General features: G+C 46.7%; 1 protein-coding gene across 1 annotated transcript in view; it reads left to right on the top strand.

The window, feature by feature from the left end:
• APBB3 (amyloid beta precursor protein binding family B member 3) overlaps positions 1 to 17,579 on the top strand; it is a 180,583-nt gene extending 163,004 nt beyond the window's left edge. The window contains exons 12-13 of the mRNA XM_073568085.1: positions 7,048 to 7,230; positions 14,323 to 17,579. Of these exons, the coding sequence (XP_073424186.1) occupies positions 7,048 to 7,230; positions 14,323 to 14,550 (411 nt within the window). The 3' untranslated portion in view covers positions 14,551 to 17,579. The remainder of the gene's footprint in view (positions 1 to 7,047; positions 7,231 to 14,322) is intronic.
• Positions 17,580 to 18,035: the final 456 nt, after the last annotated feature.

The raw sequence follows: 18,035 nt of genomic DNA, 5'->3' as shown, positions 1-18,035 counted from the left end.
TATTATTAAAGATCCAAAATTCTTATATCAGAAGAATTTGTTACCCCTAATAGAAAAAAATTAAGTCCCTCCTTAAAACTTATGATGTCTTGCTTTTATCCTGGATGGGTAGGAAAAACATTATTAAAACATGTTTACTTCCCAAATTTCTATACAATCTAAATATGCTTTGTATAAACCTCCCTTCATCTTTCTTTTCTTCATACCCATATCCAGCATCCCGTTCTTTGGAGACCCTAACTATTCTGATCCATGCAACCTATGGTCTGAACCACCCAACTACAATGTCACTCGTCTCCTAACCAATAATATATCTACGACAGACTCATGACCATCTAAGTCTACCAGTCTCCCTTTTAAATTTCTTCAGCAAAAACCATGTAACCCATATCTTATCCTCACTTAGATCAAAGTTATCTACAATTATAAAGTGGTCAAGGCTCGATTTTCTCTTTAAATTCTCATATGCCATCCCTAAAGGGATCTAAAAAATGTATAACCATTTGATTACATTGCTATCCTCATAAACCAACCTTTCTATAATCCTGGGAAAAAGAACTAAACACTTCCTTTTCTGATATTGAAGCTGATTCTATCTTTCTACTCGCATGGCTTCTCCAGATGCTTACTCCTGCAAGGAAACTCTCACAAAATTTTAACTCGTTGGTACAAAATTCCAGAACTTTTGCATCACTTTGGTCTAATATAGTCTAACCTGTGTTGGAGATTCAAAACTCCCAAAGGGAACCTTTCCCATATTTTCTGTTGGTTCTGACTCAAAATAAATCCATTTTGGGGTGAGATAGATTCTACCATATGGAAGATAGGTCAAATTAACCACACTCTAACCCCAGCAGAAGTCACACTCTCCTGCCCATCAAAACACTTCAAGCCCAAGAAATACGACTTGTTAGGGCTTCCGAAGGGGGATAAGGTGTGTGGTGGCCCCTTTCACTGGAAGAAGGAAGCACCACCCACCTACACAGAATGGATGCTAAAAGTTAATTTGATTCGCCATCTCGAGGAACTCAGCAGCTGGGAAACTCCTACTCATCCCCAATTTCTTAAAGTAAGGAAAAGGTGGGCATCTCAATCCCAACCCAGACAAAATATTAATCCGCCTCCTGAAAGCCACACTTAGCTACCTATCTCACCCCTTCCCCTAAATAGTCCAAAGATCCACATCCCCAATTGACGATCTTAAACAGAACAATAGTTGAATGTGCCCCTTCCTCCTCGATTGTTATTTATAAGTATCCTTATCCATCTTATTTACAGTTCGCACCACCACTTCTAGGTACTATCTGGTTCTTTTATTTTGTGTATGGCTGTTTTCCGATTTTTAAAGTGACGGTATGTTGTAGTAACTTTTACTCTATTGCTTAATTTGTCAGTGTGTTGTATTCTATTCTCTATTTGAATAAATAATTATAATATATATTTTTGAGTAACATTTTTTTACAATAAATTACTTGTTGAATCTACATCCTGCTGGCTCCACCTTGGTCTCCATCTGGACTCCCCCAACATGTAGTGCCCAGGGCTCCATATTTTTCTCCGGAGTTCATGCTAATTAATTTGACATGATATGGAGAAACCCAGAGGTTTTTTTTCCTCTAAGATTCATATGGATCCACACCCAATAGTTTATTACAGTCCTTCTGGGGAAGAATATGCTTCAAGTTGTACCTGTTTATTAATAATAAAAAAACTGTATGTTACATAGGTTGAAAAAATACCTAAATGAGGTCCATCAAGTTTACCCTTTTCTTGTACATTTTGTCACTAAATTATCTATAACCAACAATGTTATGTGTTAGGGACGGCGGAACGCGCTAAATATTAAATAATGTTAAGTGCGTTCCCCGCCCGGGTTCCACCATACAGAAGGTGTAAACACTGCTGCTATATAATGGCGGACGTGTAATAAGGCGATATAACGCATGCGGGTTAGACGTCACTCGGGGTGCGCTGAGCGATCTCTGTTTATTCACAGAGACGCCTAAGTGTTAAACACAAAAGGCTGAGCCTGTTAACGTCACAAGTCTCAGAGGAGTGCACGCATGGTATATCGTCACAGGAGCTGGGCCCTAGGCAGAGGGTCAGAGTCCGTCTAGACCTACCGTGCGTGCGGCGTCGCAACTGCAGACACCAAGAGGAGCTGCAGACTGCAGCACGGTGACAGACACTGCCGCTAATCGACAATGCCCGGTAGAAGGCGCACTGTTGGACGCTAGCACTGTGGAGGATGCTGATGTGGCTAGTAGCTTGCCACTGGCTGGTGCTGACTCTAAACCTAAGTCCCTATACACACTCGTAAAATCAGAGGGAGGGGATCTCAATGAGTCATTCGCAGGTCCATGCATCCATCATCATTCACACAGTAAGCAACTTGAGACTATACTAGGGCATGGCCGAGCGGCCACGCGAACCTTTTATAGCCGGGACCTTCCGGAAGCTTCCAGATCCCTGAGATGGACCAATCAGATCACAAGAAGGACCTGGGCATGTGACTCCCGATCTCCAGTGGGAGATCGTCTCGTGAGCATGCCCAGTAGAGCGACGGAGGGACATAGCCTCTGGAGCGATTTGCTGCTGAGCAGCCTGCATTGCTATTGCTGACCCAAAGGTGGCAGCAACTGCCAGAACCACAGAGCAGGACTGGGCAGAGCATCTGGGACACCAGGACTGCTGAGCAATCTCCTCTGCGGTGATAGATAATGGGAGACCGCAGAATGTGTGGCTCTGGATTCCTGTTGAGCCGCTGCAGGAACCCGATGCCTAACATTGCCCCCTCCCCCCTGAGCCTTCCAATCCATCAAAAAAATTTTTACCATGTACCACCTTGTGTCCCGCAGAGGCTTAGGCCTGAGACTCATCCGAAGACAAGTCTGATGTCCCGGCAGATGATTTGGAAAACCGGGACATGTGAACAGGTTTGACAAGGGACACGTGGAAGGCGTCAGGGATGGCTAAGTCGCCAGGAGCAGAAGTTGGAGAGGGGTGCTGATGTGTGTCAGCAGGCGTCTTCATTCTCTCTTTAGAGGCTTGAGTGGCATGCGGGGTGCGACTCAAACTGTCACGAGCCTCCACTGCCCGGTCTGCCACCGGCAAGGGACACAGTAACCCAGCCGGCCTCTGTTTAGAGGAGCTGCACTGAGCACAAGAGGCGCATGCCTGAATGTATTTTTTAGTGTCCTGAGCCCTGTGCAGCCATCAATAAGACCTTGCCAGGAGTTTTGTGGTCTGCCTGTAGCCAAAGTGAACACCCACCCTGGACGCGTGTGCCCACGCAAGAACCTTGGATTGTAAGTGACGCGGGACAAAGGTCTTGCCCGGTGGCACTGACTTGAGGACGACCGGAGCCACGGTCTTCAGACTCCCAGTACGGGGCACGGAAAGATCTGCAGGCACCTCCGCAGAGGCTACTTGGACGCTTTCCCCAATGCACCTTCCCACACAGTTGTTGCTCCATTCCAGTATTCTCCCCGAGGACCACTCTATATGAGGGGAATGGCAACGGAGCCAGGGAACCCTGAGGAGCACCTGATCGATGCCCTCTGGCATAATGAGCAGGGAAAGTGTCTCCTGGTGAGACGGTGAAATTGAGAGCCTAAGGCGTGCTGTTTGGTGGGTAATCTGGGATGATAAGGTCGCCCCGTTGACCACTCTGATGGGCACTGGGTGAGGAAATGGTACCAACGGGATAGCGTGCTGTTGGGCGAAGGACGAAGACATAAAGTTCCCTTCTGCTCCAGAATCCACCGTGACCTGTACCTCCCAAGAGGAATCACCACTGTCTAGCGTCCCTTGGAGCGCCGGTTTGGGGGAGAAGGTCTCCATAGCGAATAGACCCCCACCAATTACCAGTGGACGCGCTTGTTTTTTCAGCCGCTGCGAACACCTGTTAGCCAGGTGACCAGACTGTCGACACTGGTAACAGCGTGTGGAGCTTTGTGCCGGACACGTCTTGAGACCGGCGCGGGACACCTCCATGGGCTCTGGAGGTAAACTCTCTGGCTCGGGTGGTTCTAGAGGTTCAAAGAAGTTGGGAGCCAAGCTAACCTTCCTTCTGGATTGAGCACGCTCCAGCCCGCGCTCTGAAAAACGGAGAGCGGGTGGAAATGGCAAATAGCTCTTCCAGATTTACGGGAACCTCTTTGGTAGATAGAGCATCCTTAACATGCTCCGCCAAACCTCTCCAGAACACAGGGATGAGGGTTTTATCAGACCATTCTAGCTCGGAAGCCAGTGTCCGGAAACGGACAGCGTACTGGCTGACCGAGAGGGATCCCTGGGTTAACGCTAGTAGCTGGAGAGAGGTGTTGTGAGTGACCAGTGGCCCCAAGAAAACCTGCTTTAGGGATGTTAAGAACTGAGCAGCAGTCCGAACCTCTGGGTCACCACGCTCCCACAGTGGCGTGACCCACTCCAACGCCCTGCCCGACAGAAGGGAAGCGATAAACCCCACCTTAGAACATTCCGTAGGGAATCGTGCGGCCAGTAACTCAAGCTGGATAGAACACTGGCTCACGAAACCCCTGCAGGAGGCGCTGTTGCCAGGAAATTTATCGGGCAACGGGAGGTGGGAAACTGTCGGCGCAGGCGTGGACGTGGACACACGTGAGACAGCCTCTGCGACTGCCTGAGCAGCAGCCTCAGTAAACTTCGCAGCTGAAGTGGCACTCTTGAGAGTAGCCAACCTGCCCTCCAGCTGCCGAATGTACTGCAGTAGCTGCTGCTGGTCCGCCATTACTAGCCAGGCCCTGGCGCTAGTATAATGTTAGGGATGGCGGAACGCACTAAATATTAAATAACGTAAAGTGTGTTCGCCTCCCGGGGTCCACCGTGCAGAAGGTGTAAACACTGCTGCTAGATAATGGCGGATGTGTAATAAGGCGATATAACGCACGCGGGTTAGACATCACCCGGGGTGCGCTGAGCGATCTCTGTTTATTCACAGAGACGCCTAAGTGTTAAACACAAAAGGCTGAGCATGTTAATGTCACAGGTCTCAGAGGAGTGCACGCATGGTATATGGTCACAGGAGCTTGGCCCTAGGCAGAGGGTCAGAGTCCGTCTAGACCTACCGTGTGTGTGGCGTCGCAACTGCGGACGCCAAGAGGAGATGCAGACTGCAGAGTGGCGACAGACACTGCCGCTAATCGACAATGCCCGGTAGCAGGCGCACTGTCGGATGCTAGCACTGTTGAGGATGCTAATGTGGCTAGTAGCTTGCCACTGGCTGGCGCTGACTCTAGACCTAAGTCCCTATACACACTCGTAATATCAGAGGGAGGGGATCTTAATGAGTCATTCGCATGTTGATGCATCCATCATCATCCACACAGTAAGCAACTTGAGACTATACTAGCGCATGGCCGAACGGCCATGCGAACCTTTTATAGCCGGGACCTTCCGTAAGCTTCCAGATCCCTGAGATGGACCAATCAGATCACGAGAAGGGCCTGGGCATGTGACTCCCAATCTCCAATGGGAGATCGTCTCGTGAGCATGCCCAGTAGAGCGACGGAGGGACTTAGCCTCTGGAGCGATTTGCATTGCTATTGCTGACCCAAAGGTGGCAGCAACTGCCAGACCCACAGAGCAGGACTGGGCAGAGCGTCTGGGACGCTGGGACTGCTGAGCAATCTCCTCTGCGGTGATAGATAATGAGAGACCGCAGAATGTGAGGTTCTGGATTCCTGTTGAGCCGCTGCAGGAACCCGACGCCTAACAGTTATATGTACTGAGGAAATCATCCAGCTCTTTTTTAAGAGCTGTTATAGTGTCTGTCATTACTACCTCTTGTGGTCGGGCATTCCACAGTCTGACTGCTCTAACTGTAAAGAACCCTTTCCTATTTAGATGCCAGAATCGCTTTCTTCCACCCGTAATGAGTGCCCCCTGGTCCTGAGTATGGTCCTTGGAAGGAATAAGTCATGTGCCAGTCCTTTGTATTGATCACACAAGTATTTAAACATATAAATTAGATCTCTTCTGAGACATCTTTTTTCTAAACTAAACAAGTTTAACTTTTCCAACCTCCCCTCATCTGAGAGGCTTCCATCCCTTGTAATAATCAAGTTGCTGCCTTTGAACTGACTATAACTTCTGAATATCCTCTTTTAAATGTGGAGCCCAAGACTGGATCCCATAATTTAGATTTGGCCTCACAAGTGATTTATAGAGGGGTAACAATACATTGGTATTGTGGGATTTTATCTCTTTTTTTATAGACCCTTAAGGCCCCGTCACACATAGCGAGATCGTTAGCGAGATCACTGAAATGGCACAGGTTTTGTGATGTAACAGCAACCTCGCCAGTGATCTCGCTACGTGTGACATATAGCGGCGACCAGGCCCCCACCGCTGGATATCGCTGATCGTGCTCGAATGTCCTAGGCTATTTTTTGATTGTTGGCATCCTGCTGATCAGCATGCATCGCTGTGTTTGACTCCGACGAGCGACCTTGTTGGCGACGCAGAACTCAGGGACGCTGGCGTGAGTCGTCAGAATAGCTGCTGTGTGACAAGGTCCCAACGACCGCCGAGGTAGTTACACGGATCGCTGGTGCATCGCTACATGGTCGCTAGTAAGCTGTCAAACAGGCAGATCTATTCAATGACTTGTAACCAGAATACCCAAGTCCTTCTGTTCTGTAGTCCTGAGTATACTCCCATTTACTGTATAAGCAGCAATAGGATTACTCCGTCCCAGATGCGTTACTTTACATTTATCTGCATTAAACCTCATTTGCCAAGTGTTTGCCCATTCAGACGTCTTATCCAGATCGTTTTGCAATACTGTAATGTCAAGTTTTCTTAGAATCTACTGAACTAATTGGTAAATTGTGTGACATGTGGAAATATAATTTATACCAAAACCAGTGAATGATCTGGTTAATCATATTGGACTGCTATTATTTTGCTATTATTTTGAGCATTACTGTAAATTATACCAACTTTCTAGGATGCAATTGATCAGATTGGCGGTTCTCATCTTTTCCTGAAGATAGCACAGTTTTTCTATTCTGTGTTTTATAGGCTGCAGAAGAGGAACCTGTCTGGCAGTGTCAAGTCCGCTACGTGTCATTTATGGGAATTGGAAAAGACCCGCACACATTTGCGTTAATTATGGATACCGGCAAGCAGTGTTTCCAGTGCACAGTGTTTTGGTGTGAACCAGATGCTGGACACGTGTCTGAGGCAGTGCAGGCTGCCTGTATGGTGAGTGCTATCATTTTTTTTATCAGATTACTATATTAGTAGTGTTACTTAGGGGGGTGCTATTCCTGCTTCTATACCAATGTAGCAAAGATGAGTGTGCCATTTGCCACAACTTATTACCATATTACAAGTGGTCCCAGATAGAGAGCAAGGGTACGACATATTTCTGACAGCAGGATGAACCCCTAGGATGTATTATGAGACTTTATCAGCTGTCTATTCCATTTTTAATGTATGTTATAAATGCTACATGAGTTAATTTAAAAACTATGTCATATCTTCCTTGCCTGCGAGAAACAGACCAGTCGGTGACCGCTGTCAATCATCACTACAGCAATCACAAGATCGCACTACCAGCAGCGTGACTGACATCCCACTGTTCAGGGAGAGCAGCACAGGAGCAGTCAGGAGAAGAAAAAACCCTCGTCTTTCCTCCCTGCCCAGGCTGAGATGTGAGTCATGCTGCTGTGGTCAAGATCCTGTAGAAATGCCTGACAGATGTCGCTGACTAGTCCTTCACTTGTGGCCGTTGATTGTTATGCCACGTGAGCCCTGCAGCCAATGTCATGCAAACCCTGAAGACAAGGAGATTACATTTCTAGAATGGTGGTGGTGTGAGAGGGGAGTATATGGTGTGCTTATTTTAAAACTGGGAATATTTCATTTAAAAAAGGGTTGCCCAGGCAGTGAACAACCCTTTTATTACTGAAGCTAACTGATAAAGCCAAGTTAGAAATCACAACTCACAAACTGAGTAGGAGAGGTTGAATCCTTTCAATTCTACAGAAGGTCTAAAAATACCTAGGCATGTTTGTTCAGTTATTTTTGGAATTCCCATAGAAGTAAATGGAGAGAGCATGTGCACCCATATCTTTATTCGCAGTGTCAAGGAACAGGGCCTTGTTTTCGAGATGGATGCTGATCCAGCTTATTGTGTCCTGCACCTATCAGACTTTTATAGCATATCCTTTTTGCATATCATCTGAAATTAGAACACCACTTTAAAAATTATTTGGGTGCTAGAGCTAAAATCCCTCAGCATTCCCTGTTGACTTAAAGGGAACCTGTCAGGGAATTTATATCTGTAGACGCAACTGCTGGTGGTTCTGTGGGCACCGGGGACCTGACAGGTTCCCTTTAATCTTTGAGTTTAGTTTTCCCAGTGATTTATCTTTACAACCAATATTGTAAACTTTTCTAGAAAATGATGTTCCAATGCATTGTAATAGCTTTACTGAATTTAGAAAACCTTCTGCCAACAAGTTTGCTGACTGTTTCCAAAAGCAGAATAGTAAATGCAACTTTTGGTTATAAACTCCACAACCTTGAAATTGTAACACCGCGAAAGAAAAGGCATGGAGTTATGGAAATACATGATGAATAGACATTTTATTGATATGCCAATTATGAAAAAATGGAAGAAAATTTTTAAAACATCTCAATTTATCCAATATCAAACATGAGCGCCACACACAGAAATAGAATAACGCCATGAAGAGGCCTTCATGAGGGAACATCACACTAGTCTTACCCATGAGTTTATGATGTGGGGTGGCTACATGTATGGTAGCCAGACTCCTCTAGTCATCATTTCAGATGCACTAACAACTCACGCTACATTTTTTTGGTTGTGGAAACAGTGGTTCCACCATGTCTCCAAAAGAACCATTTTTCTACATAACACCAGGCCACATGTTGCTCATGCTACTGTAAGCAGCCTGCATTGACTAAACGTGCTACTATAGTCTGCAGCATCTCCAGACTTGTCTCTTATCAAGCATATCTGGGATATCAATGGTTCGCAATTGAAAAAGGAGCTGCCAGCAGTGTATTTTGATGGCAGCACATTCCTCTGATGACCATTAATAACATCATTGATAGCAGGTATTGCTGTAAGTGTGGGGGTTTCTGCATGTGACATTGATATTTAAGAGTGTGATAAAACACTCCGGGGTCGCCTTTGCTGGGGTCAAAGGTCACGTGCGTTCCGCATGAAACTCAGGCGCAGAGGTGGGATTCGGGTGTAACTGACCCTGGGTCAGGTTTATTAATAGTGAAAGCAATGCAAAAGGAAATAAAACATAAAACAAATCCTTGCCTGTCCGGCACTAACTAAACAATGGACAACCTAACTACCAACTGGCGGGCTTCTCCCGTCCAGCCAAACCACAGTTGCAGTGGGCACTGCTTTCACTCACGTGTGTGTCTCTCACACAGACAGGCTCTCTGTGTTCCCAGGCTGAGACACTCACACAACCACCTGGCATCCTTTTATATCCACCTCCCATTATCCATTAGTAAGCAGGTGCGATACTGACCAGACTAGGCCACATAGGAAAGGAATCTGGGCGAGATATACCTGCCCTCATCCACTATTCCCACATGACTCTCACATATCCCCCCCCTCTGCTCAGACCACTCCCGTCGAGCAATGACACCCGCCAAACAGTGCACTCGGGACAGGGCATCTGCATTCCCCATCTATACCCCTGGGCGGTGCTCCACCGTAAAAGTGTAGGCCTGCAGGGCAAGGAACCACCGGGTCACCCGACTATTCCGTTCCTTGTTCAAGTGCATCCACTTGAGAGGGGCATGGTCAGTGATCAGCCTGAACTTTCGGCCCACCAGGTAATATTTGAGGGCCTCTAGAGCCCACTTAATGGCTAGGCACTCTTTTTCCACGACTGCATACCTTTGCTCGTGTTTATTCAGCTTCCTGCTGAGATAGAGGACTGGGTGTTCCACTCCGTCCCTCACTTGTGAGAGTACGGCCCTGATACCGGTATCAGAGGCATCCGTTTGTACCACAAACTCGCTGCGGAAGTCCGGAGTCACCAGTACGGGCTGAGAGCAAAGTGCCCGTTTTAGGCTATGGAAGGCTTCTTCAGCCGCTAAACTCCATTTAATCATAACGGAGTCTTTCCCTTTTGTAAGATCCGTCAGGGGGGTAGCGATGGCTGCAAAATTGGGTATGAACCGGCGATAATAGCCGGCGATCCCCAGGAAGGCTTGCACCTGCTTCTTGTTGACAGGTTGTGGCCAGTCCTGAACCGCCTGAATCTTATCAACCTGGGGTTTAACAACACCCCTCCCAATTACATACCCCAAATACCGGGCTTCTTCTAGCCCGATGTGACATTTCTTGGGGTTCGCGGTTAGACCTGCCTCCCACAGGTCGTCAATCACAGCTTGTACTTTCTGGAGATGAGTCTCCCAGTCCAAGCTGTAAATGACAATGTCATCCAAATAGGCCGAAGCGTACCGCCTATGTGGCCTCAGGACTCGATCCATCAGTCTCTGGAAGGTCGCCGGTGCTCCGTGCAGTCCAAACGGCATATACACATACTGAAATAGACCCTCTGGGGTAGCAAATGCCGTCTTTTCTCTGGCAGCCTCCGCCAGAGGGATCTGCCAATACCCCTTTGTTAGGTCTAGGGTCGTAATATACCGGGCTTTTCCTAACCGATCTATTAACTCGTCGACCCGGGGCATAGGGTAGGCATCAAATTTTGAGACCGCATTCAGTTTCCTGAAGTCATTGCAGAACCGGATGGTGCCGTCCAGTTTAGGAATTAGCACAATCGGGCTGGACCAAGCACTGTGCGATTCCTCAATGACTCCTAACTCTAACATTGCCTTCACTTCTCGGGAAACGGCTTCACGGCGCGCTTCCGGGATTCGGTAGGGCTTTACGTGAACTGTGACACCAGGTTCCGTTACGATGTCATGTTTCATTAGCGTAGTCTGCCCGGGTTTTTCTGAGAAAAACTTTTGGTTGTGAAGTAAAAACTGCCTGACCTGAGTCTTTTGCCGCTCCGAGAGAGTCTCGGCAACCCGTACCTCCGGTACGGTATGTGAGCAGACGGGACGGGCCAGCTCCGCTGACAAGGCATACCGATCCTTCCAGGGCTTTATCAGATTTACATGATAAATCTGTTCAGGTTTCCGTTTACCTGCCTGGTATACTTTGTAGTTTACTTCACCAACTCTTTCCTTGATCTCAAAGGGGCCCTGCCACTTTGCCAGGAACTTACTGTCCACCGTGGGGATCAGGATCAACACCCTATCTCCGGGTGCAAACGTACTGATCTTGGCGCCCCTATCATAGATTCTTTTTTGGGCTCCTTGAGCCTGTATCATGTGTTCTTTGACGATAGGCATAACAGCCGCAATACGGTCCTGCATTTGTGTGACGTGATCTATCACTGTTTTAAGTGGAGTGACCTGACCCTCCCAGGTTTCTTTTGCAACGTCTAACAGTCCGCGAGGACGTCGGGCGTACAATAACTCGAAAGGCGAGAATCCCGTGGAAGTCTGGGGTACTTCCCTGATGGCAAAAAGCAAATACGGAAGTAAATAGTCCCCGTTCTTCCCATCCTTGTCTATCACCTTTCTCAGCATCTGCTTCAGAGTTTTATTGAACCGTTCAACCAACCCGTCTGTTTGAGGGTGATACACGGATGTGCGTAACGGTTCGATTTGTAACAATCGGCAGAGCTCCTTCATTATCCTGGACATAAAGGGGGTCCCCTGGTCGGTGAGTATCTGTTTTGGTATACCGACCCGACTAAACACATGCACCAGCTCCTTGGCAATCGTCTTGGTGGCCGTGTTACGCAAAGGGATGGCCTCCGGGTAGCGAGTGGCATAATCCAAGATGACCAGGATATGTTGGTGTCCACGTGCAGACCGCGGAAGGGGCCCAACTAAATCCATCCCAATCCTCTCAAACGGGACTTCAATAATAGGTAGGGGTACCAAAGGGCTACAGAACCGGGGCTTAGGTGCAGAGGCTTGGCAGTCAGGACAAGACTCGCAATATACACGAATATCATGATGCATGCCTGGCCAAACAAAACAGTGTAATATCCTTTCGGTGGTCTTCTGGACTCCCAGGTGACCTCCCATCACATGTCCGTGGGCCAGGTCCAGCACCTGCCGCCGGTAGGGTTTTGGCACGACTAATAGTTGCACCGTATCTTCCCCCTTTTTCTCTATCTGATAGAGTAAATCATTCTCCAGAACCATGTAAGGATATGCCAGCCTAGAGCCAGGTTCTACGGGTACCCCATTTATCACTTTTACATTTGTCCTAGCCTGATAAAGGGTAGGATCCTTTATTTGCTCGCTTTGGAAGTCATCTTTCTGAACTTCTAAATCCGGCAAACGGGGAGGTGGACGGCTGTCAGCCTCCTCCTCTTCTCCGGTCTCCTCATTATCACCCGCCATGACTGAAAACGGGAACTGCAGGTCATTTCCCGCAGACTCTTCCCCAGAGTCTTCCGGGGAGACCTCTTCCAGGGGTTCGGGACCCACACGCTCCCTGGGAGAAGAATCATGTACCCTATTACCCGAGGGCATCAACTGATTCTCCCACAATTGCCAGAAGTGGGGAAAATCCCGGCCCAGGATAACATCATGCAATAACGCCGGGACGAGTCCCACTTTATGTTGCACGGACCCATAGGAAGTAGTAATACATATGACCGTGGTGAGGTACGAACAGGTGTCTCCATGCACACACGTTACAGAAAATTTGTCTGATGGTCCAGTCGGGGCTGACACCAGACTGGCCTTCACCAGAGTCACCACACTTCCCGAGTCTAACAATGCCACCACATTTTTGCCATCAACAGTTAAATCACACAAGTGTTTTTCCACATCCTTTTGACCGGCATTCACACTCACTATCGGTGCAACCATAGACATGCGGTTTTTAGAGTCTGTGACGTCGCACTGCATGGGTTCAGTAGTGACCGGACAGTTCGCAGCAATATGTCCCATCTCTTGGCAGCGGAAACACCTAACGGGCCCCTTGCTTAGACCATAGTTCGTTACTCTCGGCCTCGCAGTGCGGGCAGTCCCGTTTTCCTCCCCCACTGTCTTAGGGATTTTTCCATCTCCCCTACTCCCTGGAGCAGTCTTACCGGTTCCACGTGGAGATGATGAAGAACAAGGTGGGGTAGCGTCGTCTCGGAGTCCTTCCGCCACGGAGTAACGTTCAACCAGATCCACCAGTTGATCTGCCGTCGCAGGATTTCCATGGCTTACCCACTTCCTCAGAGCTGGCGGTAGAGCTCTCAGGTACTTGTCCATGACGACTCTCTGGATTATCTCTGCCGCTGTCAACACCTCGGGTTGTAGCCACTTCTTCGTCACGTGGATCAGGTCGAACATCTGTGACCGCGGTGGTTTATCCGGCTGATAAGTCCATTGATGCACTCTCTGTGCACGGACAGCGGTCGTCACTCCCAGCCGGGCCAAGATCTCGGCTTTCAGTTTGTCAAAGTCCTGCGCGGCTTCAGGCTCTAAGTCATAATAAGCCTTTTGGGCCTCACCGGAAAGAAACGGGGCAATCAGGCCGGCCCATCGTGCCTTCGGCCATTTTTCTCTCACCGCCGTCCGTTCAAACGTGGTCAGGTATGCCTCGACGTCATCTTCGGTCGTCATCTTCTGCCAGTACCGACTCACGTGATTCGGGTGTAACTGACCCTGGGTCAGGTTTATTAATAGTGAAAGCAATGCAAAAGGAAATAAAACATAAAACAAATCCTTGCCTGTCCGGCACTAACTAAACAATGGACAACCTAACTACCAACTGGCGGGCTTCTCCCGTCCAGCCAAACCACAGTTGCAGTGGGCACTGCTTTCACTCACGTGTGTGTCTCTCACACAGACAGGCTCTCTGTGTTCCCAGGCTGAGACACTCACACAACCACCTGGCATCCTTTTATATCCACCTCCCATTATCCATTAGTAAGCAGGTGCGATACTGACCAGACTAGGCCACATAGGAAAGGAATCTGGGCGAGATATACCTGCCCTCATCCACTATTCCCACATGATTCTCACAAGAGTTATTTTGAAAACTTTCCATTTGCTCATCATTTGCATATCATTAATGTCTATCGATCCTGTGATTTATATGTATCCAAGATTTTTCCTTCTCGATGCTACCAGTTCAATATTCAGGAGTGTAAGACTGACTGCAGCACTCGGTACAAGGGTCAGTACAAAATGCCTATTAATGTCATGTGTAGCAAAATGTATATGGTACACATTCATATTAATCAAGATGTTTGTGTTGAATAGGTTCAGTATCAAAAGTGTGTGGTAACCTCATCATCGAGGATGAAGTCAAAAGTTGGACCCGGAAAATCTCTCTTGAGAATAAAGAGGACTGCATCTGTAGACTCCCCAATCTCACCATTCAGCTCGGCAGGTCACACTCTTCAGAAAAATGGGGGGGCTAGTAAAAAAAGAGGCGTCATGGCTTTCTTTGAAGCATTTAAGCAGAGGCATGTCAGGCATACTCCTTAGAGTACATTAGTTATGCAGGAAAGATTACCTTTTTTAGCTACTTGCCTGTTTTCTAGATATTTTAGAATGTTTCTTGGTTTCTGTAATTTCTGATTGAATATATACATTTATTATATCTACTTGACTTCAGGCAAATTCAGGTGCTGAAATTGTGTATGCTAAATTACTAATGTTACGGTACACTAGAAATGAGCAGAAATAAACAAAAAGGAGTCTGCATTACTTGCAGTACATTGTACTGTCTACAAATGATCAGGTGTGCTGCACGGAGGATCGCCTAACCTGCTCCTTTTTAAAAGGAACATATCCCCAACTAAGTTCACACAAGCGTATTTCTGACATTGTGCTCTCCATGTGTGCAATAAAACACACACACATGAATGGCATGTGGACCATTGTTAGCCTATGGACTAGGGCACATGAGCTATTTTTCACACAGATCTCAGGTACGCATGGAAAAAAAATTGCAGAATGTGCTACTCCGGACTAATTTATGGACCAGACTAGGGAATAAAAATAGTGACAGCTCATGTACCTGTCTGCTATGCGGATGAGGAAGGAGGAGAAATTGGCGTGCACTCAGTTGAGTAGGTCGAGGTTCTGATGAAGTGGGATGTGTAACCCTCGAAATCTATAGATAGTAATTCACCGTCCACGCTTTAAGAAATGTGTAGAAAATCAGACGTATGCACAGACTTAACAATGGTGCAGAGATATGCGACAAACTGTTATTTAACGTTTTTACCCTTATTTATAATGTCTCTTAATGCAGGGAATGAACGGGCGCCACCACGCCTTCACCGTGTGCTACGCGCATGGTACCAGCCACGTCCGAAATTTGCAGAAGTGATCGGTCTAGAACTGTAGTTCCCTAACTCCACTCCTTGGGGACCCCTACAGGTCATGTTTTCAAGATTTCCATAGTGTTACACATGTGAGAGAATTCCTGATGCCTTGATGATACTTCCATCACCTGTGAAATACTAAGGAAATCCTGAGAACATGACCTGTTGGGGTCCGCGAGGACTGGAGTTTGGGAACCACTGGTCTAGAAAGTTCAGTGCTTGTCTGAACTTAGTGTTCCTAACCATTTCCACCACACTTTCTTACTTGGAAATACATTTTCAAACACGTACTGCACAGTAGCCATGCATATCTTAAAAAAGTTCAGACTTCACTCAATTTTAGAGATAAGCGAATTTGTTCGGATTTTGTCCCCGAACCTGATTTTGACATATTCGAGCTATATTCGAAGAATATTCGTGCCGAATGTTTGTCTTCTGATCGGTTCCGAACATATTCAGTAATTTCTACCCCCATTGACTCTAATGACGTTCGGCTGTGTTCGATGAGTATTGCAAACACAGTATTCGGAACAAAATCCGAACAAATTCGCTCTTCTCTACTCAAGATCTTTCCCAACTGGCGCATGTACAGTTGTTTTCACCAAGTTTTGAGCAGGGAAACCAAATACTTCTGTCACTTTTGGGTCATAATCTCCATCACTCATGCTGTAGCATCTAGCCCTTTTATAGAGGTGCCTGAAAGTGACATTGAGACTGCATGCACAGAAAAAAGTTGAGGGCAAAGTAAACTACACATGTGCCAGTCTTTTGCAGTGTGGCCGAGATGTAGATCATTTAGAGAACATCTTCAACATTAGTTAAGGAAGACAGACTGGCTAAGTGTGATTTCAACACAGAGCTTGCATGATCCGACAATACCAGCGGGCTATTGGGAACTGGTTGGGGTATGGTTGAAGAGTTTAAAAAAACTAGTTTTGCTTAGGCATGCCGTAATACTGGGCATACCTCCAAACTGTCCAAGGAAAAAAACGAGGATTCGGCAAAATTTTCGGCTACGCCTTTACCACATCACCTAGCCGCACTCATTTAGCATTCCATTCATCCGTGGCCACATAAAGAAAATATTAGAAAGTGATGAATAAATGCTGTAATAATCAGACCCCAAAAACTTGGTGGAATTAGATTTTTTCCAAGCCATTTCATCCCACTGCAAATTTTTGGCCCGTTGTTTTGTACATTTTATGGAAAATTGGATGGTGTCCAGTCCACCAAAATTACAACTCATCAAGGCAAAAACAAGCCCTCATATGGCTATGCTAATGTATAAATAGAAAAATTGTGAGTCCTGTTACAAGGGGAGAAAAAATGCAAACAGTAAAAAAGTAAAATTGGCTGTGGAGGCGAGGAGTTAAAAAGATTTCCAGGCATGAGGCAAAAGCTGGAGGCACACTTATTCTCTTCTGGCTTCTCTTAATTAATTTTTAGTGACCGCATCTAGTCAGCACATGACATAACCCTGACCTCCCAGGACATCCCCCCAATTCAGGACAACCGCACTGGATATTTCAATGTTTGGGAGGTATTGGGTGCTGTCTGGGCACTGAGGGACATACATGTGTAAATACCTCTTCAAACCAAAGAGAGTGGAAGGAGTAGTTTACGAGGGCAAAGTCTCGAAAAATCTTAGGATTCCTGCTCCACACTGCCCATTATAGCAACACAGACTTTATAGATAAATGTGGTGGAGAATACTGGCGCGCATACACCTTGTGATCCTGTAATGGGACTCTATCTCATGTAAAGCCTTGGCAAATTGTTAACAACATTGCTCAAAGTTACTATTTTGCTGCCAGTCTGTAGGCTGATGATATTTAGAGAAGGAACTAGTAACATAAAGTGCCTCAATCTCAGTAGTGAAAAGATGGATGTTATCTAATAAGTATGCAATGAGTCAGGTGAATGTCAAGTCCAATACTTGCTGTGCCAGATAATGTGGCATCCAAATATCTGCCGAATTAAGTGTTCCCTACCTGATGTAAAAAGCAGATGTGAGGTATGCTTGTATTAATGGGACTATGTAGTGGTATAGATCATATAAATGTCCATTCTGACCAATGTGTAAGGTATAGAACTGCACTGTAAAATATGCTTTAACTGTAAATAAATACACCACTAGTTTCTCAGTGGACTTGTTCTTAATAAATTTTGGGGCACTGAAGAAAATTGTTGCTTGTCATTATTTTTTCACACTCTCAAATAGCAATTATTAATTAAAAGGGTTGTCCTGAACTTTTACATTGATGGCCTATCCTTTTGCTCCAAAATGCAACACAATGCGTTTGACGCAGGTCGGCGCACCGTCTAAAGGACGCATGCGCCGGCAAAAGCATACCTGCGCACGGCATGCGCACCCAAAGCTAAAGATAGGGTACGCAGGTCACACGCAGTGTCATGCGCCCATAGACGGAGCTGACTGGAGGAGGCGCGGCAGGGGGCAGAGCTTCACGGCGAGCGTGCGCTGCACCTCAAAACACTAGTGTGAAACTAGCCTTACACTACTGTCCACTGCTGTGGTAAGAAGAGGCTTCTCACACTGCTGTCCAACCTGTCTGATCCATTACTGGAAATTCTAGAGGTGCTGAGGTAAAAAGAGGCCACACACACTGCTGTCCACCATGT

The sequence above is a fragment of the Dendrobates tinctorius genome, unplaced genomic scaffold, assembly GCF_039654945.1.
Source record: "Dendrobates tinctorius isolate UK_male_01 unplaced genomic scaffold, ASM3965494v1 ptg000020l, whole genome shotgun sequence".
NCBI classification, from domain to species: Eukaryota; Metazoa; Chordata; class Amphibia; order Anura; family Dendrobatidae; genus Dendrobates; species Dendrobates tinctorius.
This window is presented reverse-complemented; position numbering and strand designations above follow the sequence as displayed.